The 12,900-nt window shown below is 40.0% G+C and overlaps 1 protein-coding gene across 2 annotated transcripts in view; it reads right to left on the bottom strand.

Annotated features, from left to right (window-relative positions):
* fign (fidgetin) overlaps window positions 1-8,171 on the bottom strand; it is a 32,413-nt gene extending 24,242 nt beyond the window's left edge. The window contains exons 1-2 of one of the 2 annotated variants that reach the window (XM_050048715.1): window positions 8,017-8,171; window positions 7,134-7,168 (exon numbers count right to left, since the gene is read on the bottom strand). In XM_050048715.1, coding sequence (XP_049904672.1) covers window positions 7,134-7,158 — 25 coding nt within the window. In that variant the 5' untranslated portion in view covers window positions 7,159-7,168; window positions 8,017-8,171. The remainder of the gene's footprint in view (window positions 1-7,133; window positions 7,169-8,016) is intronic. The other variant, XM_050048716.1, reaches the window with a different exon arrangement.
* Window positions 8,172-12,900: the final 4,729 nt, after the last annotated feature.

Genomic DNA, 12,900 nt, shown 5'->3' with positions numbered 1-12,900 from the left:
ACGCAGACACACACAGGCAAGGCACACACACATACAGTCCGTCCCTCGCCCAAGCATTCACTCCTCCTACAGTACGCCAGCTCACATGCTCCCCAGGCATGGCACACTTTGCATAAAGCAGTGACTTTGCTCTACATCAATTTTTTTTTCAGACACAAAATTATTTTTCACCCCTCTAGCCTCTCCATTCTACATGGAAGTTTTGAAATGAATAATGGAAACAACAGAGCTGAAGACTCATGGGATCCATTTAAAGATGTGGGAGAGGCGATGCAGTCAGGGTTTGGACTGCAGAAACATCACGCTCCAAGTAAATGAATCTACTATTGTTCTGTGCAGTATAGAAATGCTGCTATAAACCCTGTGCAGGCGTGCTAAAGCCAGCAATGACATAATGTTAATACATTTTCCTTTAAATCAGGGTGAAAAATAAAACAATAAAAATATACTTTTAGTTTTTATTCACCCTAGGAAAAAAATGATCAGTGGCCAAACTGAGCTGGTGGCAGCAACCAGCTAAAAACTTGAAAACATTCTGTCCACTTGTGATTCCTGCAGACGTAATACTAGACTGCACACTGGAATCACACCTTTTTACACAGAACACGAGCTCTTGTTTATTGCTCACAACATCCTAGACAGCGCAACTGGACAAATGGCTTGATTTCGTTTTGTTAAAGTGGGAGTTTATACTATGTTTAGCGTTTCTCAGCAGAACCTTCGTTTGGTATTTCCACCTTGCCTCCCCAGATACTTGGAGTGGAAGCGAGTGAGCGAGCACGGGGCAGTCCGCTGTAACAGCTATTTTAGACCATGCAAAGTCAACACGACTCCCTGAGGTGATTTCCTGATAATGAACACAAAAGAAGTGTCAGCCCTCATAAAGCTCTGTGATGATGCTCAACTCTTGAGCGCTCTTTTTGTTTTTTTGCACTCTTATTTTTCTGATTTAAATTAATCTAATTCCGTGTGGACTCTAAGAGGGACTGTCAAATAGGCCACACGCCAGGCAGCAAGACTTCTAATGACTATTAACCAACAGATAGCAAGCAAGAGAAAAAAGGAAACATGTTTATGAATTTAAAAATGTCTAGATGTGTTAATCTACCAGTCACATTTTCTCATTGTTTCGTATTTAATTATTTCTACAGAAACCGTGAGCTGCTACCCTCCACCTCCACCTCTAACAGCTACCTTGTAGAAACATAATTTGTGGTTTATGCAGTTAAATAACAAAGTACCCAACACCCTAGTAAGCCGGGTACTATAACAACAATATAACATCACTGGCTATCTCCAAATATCCAGTCGCCCTGCCTCACTTCTGTGCATGCTGCTGTGGTCACGTCACAGTGTCACTGCAGACACCCGCTGCCTTGCCGCAGCCTGACACCTTAAACCTTTATGGCAGCGTATACTCACCCCTCTATCCCCTCTTCCCTTCCCCCCTCCCCTCCACACCATCAGGCAGACCTCAACCCATCCTCTCCCGTCCCTGGCACTCAAAGCCCCCTCTGCCAGCACCTGGTCCCGTCCCTGGCACTCAAAGCCCCCTCTGCCAGCACCTGGCACCATGCCAACCTGTCAGCCACCCAGCTCCACCGAGGATGAATGAATCGCTGAGAACTTTTGCGGAAAAACCACTGATAGCTCACATCTCGTCTGATCATCGCTTCAGCTAATTGTCTCAAATATCAATTTGAGACAATTAGCATGGGATGTGATGAATGGGATGAGGAAAAACAGTCGATTAACATTTATATTCAAAGCAAATCCTTGCATGCTCTTGAATATAAATATCAAAGTTAATTCAGGCATTATTTCAACACATGGATTATAAGACTATTACACTGTCACACAATGGCAAAATAAAATGGTTGACATACAGCCTTATTCTGTTGGACAAATTTATTCAAACTCTAATTTTTTTTTTTCACAGTTACATATTTTATCTCTGATTAAATTTAGAGCAAGCTACACTTTTGTAGAATCAAAGCAGCTGGATCACAGCCTCTTGGTGTTATCATAATTAAGGGGTTATATTGATTAAGACAGGTCAGCATCAAGACAAAATCTGAGAGTATGAATTTTAAAAAAGTACACTTCAAATACGTCCATTTACATATAATGAAGCTGACAAAAGTGGGGTGGTGAAAAAGTACTTAAAGCTTCTCTTGTTGCACTGGGTTTTCAGTCCAGATAGAATGGCGGCCTCGATTGCCAGATTAGTCAGACACTGTTTTGTGAGAACACAAGAGGAATTTCAATACAGCAAAAATATTGAGTTTTCTCTTATCCTCTTGTGAAAGGCTTGCTGCTCTCTCACAATACAAAACTCCCCAACTGCACGCAATAACAAAAAAAAAAAAAAAAAAAAAACACCTTGGAAGAAGGACAGGAAAAAACACCTCTCTTCACCAAGGTTATTCAATGATAAGCAACAGTACTCAGGCACACAATGACAGCTCAAAGTGCCAGCTATATTCAAAAATCATGGAATTGTAGACTTTGTTAATCATAGTCCTTGGGGGTTTGAATATTCACTGCCTGAGAGTAACAATAAATAATCCGGCCAAAGACATAATTTAACGATATGGAAGCAGATTCAGTCGTAATGTCATATGATTTGTTATAGATACATAAAATGTTCATACTATCATCCTAAAGCTGTCTACTGCCACTCCATTCAGACTTTGCTCATAAAGCAAGCTACGCATGATGCTCTCAGCCACAATAAATCATTTAAGGGTATGTAAAGAAGGCTACGCTAACAATACAAGAACTGTGAGAAAATTCTCCCCCTTTCCGAGATGCACACATACAGCCAGGCAACACTCCAGGCATAGTCTATCTTTGCTGAGGAAAACCTCCAATCTTTATGGCCACTACAAAAAAAAAAAAAAAAAAAAAAAATAAAAAAAAAAAAAAAAAAAAATCAAGAATTTAGCATGTCTAATTAAAATGTAAACAGTGTAATGAGGACATCAGTGATTTAGGCAAACGTCTCTCTGGCTGCCACTGGGGGTATGATAATTACAGAGGCAAATCTATGAATGCACATGAATCTCCTACAAGTCCAGATTAAAAGCCTTAGTGCTAAACCTAGTTTAGTACACCTGGGGATTGTCTATTCTAGCCAATCCCCAACAGGCGCGGAGCTGCCTCGTCTCCTTATGAGTGCACAGACACCTCATGCGAAGGAGATGAAACAAAGCCTGTGTTTCAACATGTTGGCGAAATGAGGAGAACAAGGAGTTGAAAGCAACAAATGCCACACTCCATGTAAATAATATGCCTGGCATGTATGGCCTGAATAAACCAGCTTTACCACGTGACTTATGGATGTGTTGCAGTTATAATCAGTCATTTACAGAGGCATAAGCTCTATAGGCACATTGTGCATTATGGTATGGATCATATAAACACAAGATGTATGTATGAAAGATTAAATGGATAAATAGAGAACAAAGCATTGTGTCCTCCCTTAAACTGGACTGGAAAAAAACATGCACAAAGAGAAACAGACAGGCACACACACACAGTACGTGCACAAAGACATGCACTTGCACAACCCTTAAAAACATTTAAATGATAAAATATGTGCAACCACAGAAAGTGATGTGAGCAGTGTTAAGACTAAATATCCACTTGGTTCCTAATATGCAACCTGTGTTGTTTTATCCACCAGAGTCTTTTAACACCAAACTGTAAGTATTCTGTTTGAGTACGAGGAACAAATAACACAACAGGCCTGTAGCTAGGAGACATATGAAGGGTTAGTACAAGCAGCCAATGGTAGGCACATGCATTTTAGAAAATGTCCATGCCATATGCTGTCACTCAGAGGAAGAAAAAAAACAAGTCTGAGCAGACAGTCGCTGTGTCTAAATGAGATGGTAGGAAGAGGAGGAGGAGGAGGAGGAGGAGGCGGAGGGGAGAGAAAGGGAGGATGTCAAGGATTCATGGTCCTTCATCTTTGCAGTAGAGCAAACACGTCCCTCAGTATAGCAACAGACAGCTGCCTCCACTTTCTAATGCAGTCCAACTTAGATCACTGCAAGAATTGTCAGCGTAGAAAGAAACACACAAAGATAACATAGCAAGCTGCCATGAGGGAAACGACAGAGATGTGGATACAAGAGAGAGGGAGATGGAGAGAGAAAGAGAGGGGAGGGAGGGAGGAAGACGTGGAATACTTAGAAGAAAGACTGGAGTTTTTCTCTCTTTTTTTTTTTTGTCCCTTCTGCTAGCGTCTTTACTCCATTGGGGACTCCCTCGCTTTTTATATAAAACACAGGAAAGACACCACTTAACATATTTGCTTAAAGATGACAATCCTGCGCTGATCTCATTAAACATAGTCGTGTGGCTGAATGGGATTTCTTAGTAGTAGTTACTGACAAATAGATCCGTCTGTAAAGATTAATATTTCATCAATTTACAGACAGCATTGCAGACATCCCAGGGGGTGTTTACACAGAGTCAGCTCCAGGTATTCAGGAGGTGGCTTTAATTCTCATCATTAGTGCACATACTGTATATAAAGTGTCTGTCCTGTCGTATACCACCTCCCTTTAATCATGGTTTAACTCATGCTGTCAATTTAAGTGATCAGATCGCTGATAGTGCTGCACACTTCAGATTATGGACAGAGTGTTTATAGTAGCTAAATTGCTTCACACAGACACATTAAGTAACGTGACAATGAGTCAAGATATGCTGTGTGTTATAATGGTCATAACAGCAGACAACACAGATACTGAATTTCTGGAATTTGCTCAAATAAAAAGGAGCTTGTAAAGCTACATTTTTCTAAAAAATATTAATAACAATTTTGAAATTTATAGATGACTTTGGAAATGTGATTTTCCTGATTATGAATCTATCTGACTACATTAAAACAACGAGCAAACACTTTAGCAATTTCTTTGTCAATACAGCGCAACTAAAAATAACAAGTGTATTTCTACGCCCTTGCATCGCTGGGAAATGGGTGGATGTAATTATTAACTGTAGTTTACTTCACACAACTTCTTGTTATTATTTACAGTCACTCTTCAAAGTGTGAACATGTGTGACACTCAGTAAAGAGGGTTATGAAAACAGGGGGGTCAGCATCTGTCGTCAAATTCAGCTCAGAGATCCACGTCGAGTGACAGCTTAGATTGCTATCATAAGTGCTATCCTATCAGAAATAAACAGAGCTGTCAGCTCCTTTCCATGCACACCCGAGGTGTCTGGGGTTAAGTAAGGACCTGCAAGAATCACCTAACACGCTGCAGGAGCTCAGACATGGAACCCCTCCAGGGTTTGAACTCTGATAAATATCACCAGGTTGTACTTGATAATTAAGAGAGAAATGGGGGAACGGTTTGATGAATGCACAAGGATTGTTTTTGCTGTGCAGAGACGTTATAATTTTTCAATATAAACACTTATACTGTATATTTTCAATTACTTCCACAATGCATTATTGTGATTTGTCAAAGTTCTAAATTGATGATATTGATTGATTGATATCAAAAATATAAAATAGTACATTTAACAGACTGCGCAGTGTATTTCAGACTGCAAGCTGTAGATACAGATTCAAATATTATTAATTGCTCCAAACTATATCCCACTTTGCTCAGTATCCGTATCTGAGTAGCTCAAATCAAAGTTCTTTTGTAATACAAAATACCCACCACAGCCACACATGAGGGGGGGTCTAAATATGAAACACATAAAAGTCCGACCAACAAATTTAATACCCACTTTACAAAAACACATTACAACCAAACACTCAAACATAATGAACGTGGTAGTAATGTACATTTTTTTTCTCCCCACTGAGTGACGGATGGTGCAATGCTGTTATTTTTTTGAAGAGGAATGAAAACATACTTCAGCTCACTGCTGATGATGTTAATTTCCTCTCAAAGGAAAACATGCAAATGAAATGTGTGAACACAATTAAGTAAATTGTTCTATGGAGGTGGGAACGGTTCGCTCAGGACAAAGTGTTTGCAAAAGGGAGACAGCACACAACTTGTTACACCTCCTGACTTTGTGTCCATGCTGGGATCCATTTACTGGTTTGTCACAAACCATTTCCACTGCAACATGAATAACAGCAATTTTTCGACGCTGCCTTTCAAATAATTTGCGAGCAAATGTGATTTAGTTGCACTAGTGAATTGTTAAACAGTGTGACAAGTAAATATAAAAGTGCATGACAACTTCCTAAATGAAACAAGGCCAACTGTGAAGTCGTACTATATTCCATAAGGTTTTTTTTTTTTTACAAATTACCTATACTATAATAATATTGTCAACATATTATAGAATTGCTGTAGAGCAAGTACTTACTTTTCCATCATCCTTCAAATGTATAATTGCTGAACACCAGATTTAGTTTTTATATCATGGTGCCAGATAATAACTGTGATGCTTTATGTATTGTTCTGTTCAGTTTTCATTTTAACAACAGGCATTTCACTAGACAGTCATTTTTAAACATTTGCAAAAGATCCTGAGCTACAGCCATGTCATACATTTTACAATCAATGACATTTTAAAGCTGTCATGATATCATCTTTTTAAATTTCTCAATATTTAATTTATGGCTAATAAATGTCATAATAGCAGACTATGTCTCCACAACAGAAAATGTAAAAAGAAAAGAAAAGTGTGTGTTTGAAATTTAGTCTCTAAATGGAAATTTGCAACATTTTGGGATAAATTCACGTCTATTGTCTATGAGGCAAAAATATTCATATTGTTGGAGTTATGCATGCAGAAATATGAAAGCAGTGCAATGAGAAAGAAAACTTCACATTAAGAATGTCAGAAACAGAAAGCAAAACCAAATTAAATTGGGGGCAAATTCTTTAACCTGCACAGGATACTTTGAGCCTAATTGATAATGCCACTTGTATGAAATTAATCACATTATTGTGCTGTAATCTCTGGACTGTGCTCATGTATTATTATCATTATTATTATTATAACCTAAATTAAGTAAACTTTTGAAGATGAACCAAACATGCACAAATATACAAAAAGCATTGCTGCAATAACAGCATCATTGCAAATATGACAAATATGAAATCATGACAACAATATTAATGATAATTCCAAAATGAACGTACCATAAATACTGGTGCTAGTGATCATGTCTTCAAGCCTAAAAACAAGAGGAGAGGGGAAAACAGCAGAAACGGAATTTTCACGAGGAGGAATTCCAAAGGTTGCTTCTCAATACAGGCACTTTTTTCCTCAGATATCGGATTTCACAAGTTTAAAAAAAAAACGCACGGTCCCTTGTTTCTTTCTTCAGGTATTCATTTAGGGTCGTGTAACTGAGGACAATGCAGACCAAAAAGGGAAACGGAACATGCGAGTGAAATGAAATAATAATTTGAAATCAGCAGCCCTGGACGGAGACGCAGAGAGCCACACAGGCACGGCTGGAGCCTGTCACTTCTTGCGCGAGTTGAAACGAGAGAATAGGAAGCATGTGAGAGGCTGTAGATGACATAAAACACACATTCTTCATGCCGCCTATTAGAGGAAGAGGCTAAACCAGCGTGATGCCCCCCTCCCTTTACTTTTAAAATAGATTACTTGCCAGCAGTTGTCCCACTAAGAGCGCAATGACAACCCATCTATTAACCTCCCGCCTGCGGTTATCGCGGCAAGTTTTATTCAGGCTGACATGCAAAAACTTCTCGTTGCAGGAAAGTTATTTAGGAGACCACTTCCAGACGTGTATGTAACCGTGTCCTGGAAGTGCAGTGAGGAAAACATTAAATGCAAACTACGTCTAATCCCGGAACTTTAACGCGTTTATTTTCTCTTTCCTCAGACGATGACAAGTCATGTAGCTTGTGCAAACGCAGAATGAGTGGCCACAGACTGCGCTGCAGTTTCTGTGATGCGCGACACAGTCTCTCGGCGAGCGTTTGCGCGTACAGGGCTGCTCCGTTTCTCTTTTTAATTGTCAACATCGCTGATAGACATGATAAGACTTACCTGTGTAGGTGCCAGAGCAGCGTCAGGGTTTATAGTACCATCGATCCGGTGAGTGCGCAGATGAATGGCTCGCGGAGGTTAAGCGCGGCTGCTCGCGATTTGAAACCATTCCAAGTTAGTGAGGGGAAGACTGACCACAGCCTCTGCCATGTTGGAATTCCAAACCCTGGACAGCTGCTCCGCTGACTGAAGGCAGCACGCGGCACACTGCGCATGATCTGTGCGGCGGGAGCCAAATTCAAAGAGAATCAAGCCTAATAAGCAGCACTTCACAAGCAGCCTATCATGACAACATCTCGCTATAGGCCCTCTCATGTATTCACTGTTTAATTGTACTGTCTGCACGCACTACTAGGGGACTGGCTTCACGTGCCCTGCCCTGTATAGTCCATCTGCACTGCTTGGCACTAACTGAGGTGCATCATGTACCTTTTTCTTTCTGTAAGAGCCTGTACATTTAACACACACGTCTCTCATTCATCAGTGAATATGATGTGTTTATACAAAGGGTTGGGCAGCTTTTCTACACATTGTTGAACATTGCTTCTGTCCAAGAATGACCTTTGACTAATCTTTGCCAACTACCTAGCCTATAGTCTATTCTTCTCTTCTGGTGCCATCATCTGCTGTCATCATAGGGGTCATTATAGGCTATGATAAAGAAATTGTTCGACGGATGGTAAGACATTATTTGCTTTCTTGCCAAGAGATAAATGAGCAACACATTCTCACGCTGACCTCTTGACGTTTGGTCATGGACTTTTCACGTCCACATACAACGTGCAAGATACCTCGGGTGCATTGGTTGTTGACGTTCTGGAACGCCATGTCAAGTTCTGCCTGTTACATGCATTGTCTTCTTTCAAAATACACTTAACAGGAAATCTAACGTTTACATACAGTCTCTTTCAAGATAACACTGTAACACTTTTTTTCCTTCGACAACAAACACACATGGTTGGGTTTAGGAAAAAAGAACAGTGGGACTTTCACTGCCTTAACTTTTGTCCTTGTCCTGCTGCATTTCCTCCTGACACCACCAGGCGCCATTAAACTATAGCTGCAACCGGCCGTGTATCATGCCAACGTTAAAGGACGCCTTTTTTCGTTGGTTTCTGACGCTGCAAGTCCCTGCCCAAGCACCCGTTTTTGACGACTTCAGAGAGACACCGAACTCAAGGAGGAGATCAATACCACATACACTATCTAACTATGAAGCCAGTTTTTTGGAACAAACTATGTATATGTCACAGTCATTTGCTGGCTAGCTTTTCTTAGCGTAAAAATCATGAACAGTTTAAAAGAAGATGACGTAGCCTCCAGGGGTCTCATTTCTAAACGAGGCCTGAAAGAGGTGTGCGCCACTTGCAACGCAAAAGTTGTGATCTATAAAAACAGACTTGCTGGTAGAAACTTTGACCCCAGCTTATGGACATTTTGGAGATGGGAAATTGGTGACGCAGATGGTGAGGTGGAAGCCTGAGTGTAGAAATTGTTGAATATTTTTTGGCGCACGCCTTTATTCACTTTTGTCCGTACATACATTTTTAGGAAGGATCCTGTGCATTGTTTAATAAGGTCTGAAAAATGAAGTCCATGCAAAAGTGCCTTATACCTGCATTCTTTCCAATAGCCAGCAGGGGGCAACTGCAAAAAAAGAGGTCTGATTGTATACATGTACAGTAGAATGCTCCACCAATGAGTGATAAAACCCAGGAATGAGTTTGCATTCTAGCACTCCCATTTCCCTTGTCTCAAAGTCAGTGGGTTTGAATGGGTTTTTGGTCCGATGTGATTTGATGTTTTTTTCTATAGCATACAACACATCAGTATAATCTGTATCTGTATATACTGACAGTGAATATCCGTATCGGTGTAATATACTAACTGCGAAATATCAACACGTGATACGTGTAATAATGTAAATTCTGCCATTCAGTCTGTCTCTTTATTATTATATCTTGCCTTTATTTTTTTACTGCTTACAACCAATAACTCAAGTGCAATATCAGTATTGTTAAACTGTGCAATATCTATACTTCCACGGTCAATAATCTTCTTATCTTATCTTATCTTATCTTATCTTATCTCATCTCATCTTATCAGTACATGCCCCTATATTGAATTTTCAAGATTTTACATGTCTTTAAAGAGACGGTTGCTAACACGTGGCTAAATGAGACTACAGAATGTCATCACGCCGAATGTAGCTTTACAGCCTCATGGTGGTGGTGACGTTAAGTCATGCAACTGTGGTGTAGTACATTTATAGCATAACGTTAGCTTTTTAGTTCTGGCGATTGCATTATGCTTAAAAAATCGCAAAAGTGGTGTTCATTTGTGAAGATCATCTTCCTGAATAAAACATCTAAACATACATTTTTGTTTGCCACCGAGCTTATTTTCTGCAATAATCCAAAATCAGTGGAAATATCCCATAGGCTTTTTGACAAGAGAACTTGGGTAATGCTAACTTTCATGTTGGCCTACAGAAAAGCGTCATCCCAGGAGCACGTTATAGAAGACTATGAGAAAATTGCTTTGCAGTTGATTCATTACCTCAGGAAACATTTTCCTAATGAATTTATGATCTCAGTCACTAGTTTTAAGTCTTCTGCAATCCAGCAATGATATTCATTTTGTAAATTACGGTCCCATTTAGAGTAAAATAAATGATAAAGCAGGGTATGTTTCAGGGCATGGCTACCTTGTAATGACAAGTTGCTACACCGGCGTTCTCAGTCAGCACCTCCACAACTCCACCCTCTCATCTAAATACGATCACTTCTGGCTCCAAAAAACAAAACAAGATGGCGACACCCAAAATGGCAAACTCAAGGCTTCAAAATCAGTGGGTGATGTCACGGAGGCTATGTCCACTTCACGGCCTCAATTACCTTCAGATAAAGCCAGTATTTATGCTAAGCTAACCAGCAGCTGCGTGGCTGTAGCTTCATACTTACCTGGCGAATGAAAAGTGGTTTTGATTTTCTCATCTTTCTCTTAGCAAAAAAGCAAATATAATGTATTCCAAAATATCAAACAACAATTCTTTCCAAAATTAAAAATCCTCTCTTCATTTGCTGATTGACACACATTATTGCAGGTTATTCTCCAGCGTTTCTCTGTTATCTGCACATGGCCTTGAAATGGGTAGGCTGATCTCTCCTTTGGGGGAGCGTTGCTCGAAGACCCTGGTTAGACACATGATATGAGGATCGGCACAAAAAGTCCCATTATGCCCTCTCATATCCATACCCAAGGCCCTCGGAGTGATGCATTGATTCAGCCTTCAGTACTCCCTTGACTGCACCATGCTAATTCCAACTGCATGAGCTCTTCTGAGAAATCCTACCCAAAAGGCAGGACACAGAGTGGCCACTGAGCTGCTCTGGACAATGACAGTTTAAGCTCATGCACTCCAGTATTTTTTACTGCTGCTGCCCCTGTTAGTGTTTCTTTTGTCATCAATTTAGAGACAAAAGCAATGCAGATTGTATCGAAACTACCACACAAAAACAGAGAAGTAGAGAAAATGATCATAATAACACTACGTGCTTGATTTCATTTGCTGTGCTGCTGATTAGACGAGGATTCTGGTGCTCATCATGGAATAATGTCCTGTTAATACCGAGCTGACTCAACCAGAAGCGAGTGTCCACGCTTGTAGGAACAGCCTGTGAAAATCTCTGTGTGCTGTGGAGGTCACGGTGAAAACAACAGCAGTGCATTTCCAGGTGTAGCCACGTCCATTGTATCCTTCCTCATATGGGCATGTTCAGTCTGTGCCTTTGTCCTTGTGTCAGCAGGCAGGACATTCTAAATTATTTTGCTCAGCTGCCTCCCTGAACTCTTGCTACAGCACGTCAATACACACATCATGCAGACACCCGCACATACAGCTACAGGGATCACAGTTCATGTCCATCACACACTTGAATCCTCCTTGACACAGATCAAACCTTGAGGAAATAAAAAAGTTAGCCAGTTGCTATGATTTGGTGTCAGGCAATTGCAGATCAAAATTTCAGATTATGGATTTTGTAAATGAGTGGGTAAAAAGATTGAAAGCTGTACGATTAAATTGAGTTGTTGATGTATTAAAAATAAAAGGTGGAAGCATATCAAAGTATTTTATAGATGAATATCAGGTTTTATTTCTACGTTTATTACATCTGTAATGAGGAATCATTGTTTAAAGGAATAAAAACTGAATGAATGTAAAACACATGCTGACATCTCCTTTCCTTTCCTATCCTGCACACACAGACACTCACACAAACACACACACACACACACACACACGGTGGAATTGTTCATTTCCCCAGGAATGAGGTTAGGGGTTTACATGGCACGTGACTGCCTGTTTTTTAACCTTCTGCCTACAGACTCTTATGTCATGTGTGATCACTTCAGCGATGTTGCTGGGCGTTTATTATTTCTGCCACAAAACACTGACTTTGGCGAAACCAGCTGCATCGAGCCTTTCCTCACAGGAGCGTGCATCTTGATGTAACAACGGAGACTTTTATTCCCCTGATCAGTAGTTTGTAGAATTATTGATTCATTTCCACGAGCAGTGATTGTTGTTAAATATTGTGCGATTAAAAAAAAAAAAAGCAGCTTGTAGCATCAGTCTTAAAACGATGTAAAAATATATATCAAGTCATTCTACTGGCACAGAGAAGCTTTCTCTTTTCTAAACTATCATTACAGAACTTAACCGGGTCCCCTATTAAAAGCTTTAAATAGCTTCCTTGGGGTGACCCTTTTCACACATCCGACTGTGTAAAAATACTTGTTGTTGTTGTAACAAATCCGATTTGGGGGTATTCATGGAATAATACTGTAAACAACATAATTTGCAGTAATGCTGCGCTGTAT

This window comes from Epinephelus moara, chromosome 7 (genome assembly GCF_006386435.1).
Source record: "Epinephelus moara isolate mb chromosome 7, YSFRI_EMoa_1.0, whole genome shotgun sequence".
Taxonomy (NCBI): Eukaryota; Metazoa; Chordata; class Actinopteri; order Perciformes; family Serranidae; genus Epinephelus; species Epinephelus moara.
Note: the sequence above shows the minus strand (reverse complement) of the source record. Positions and strands in the feature narration are given on the sequence as shown.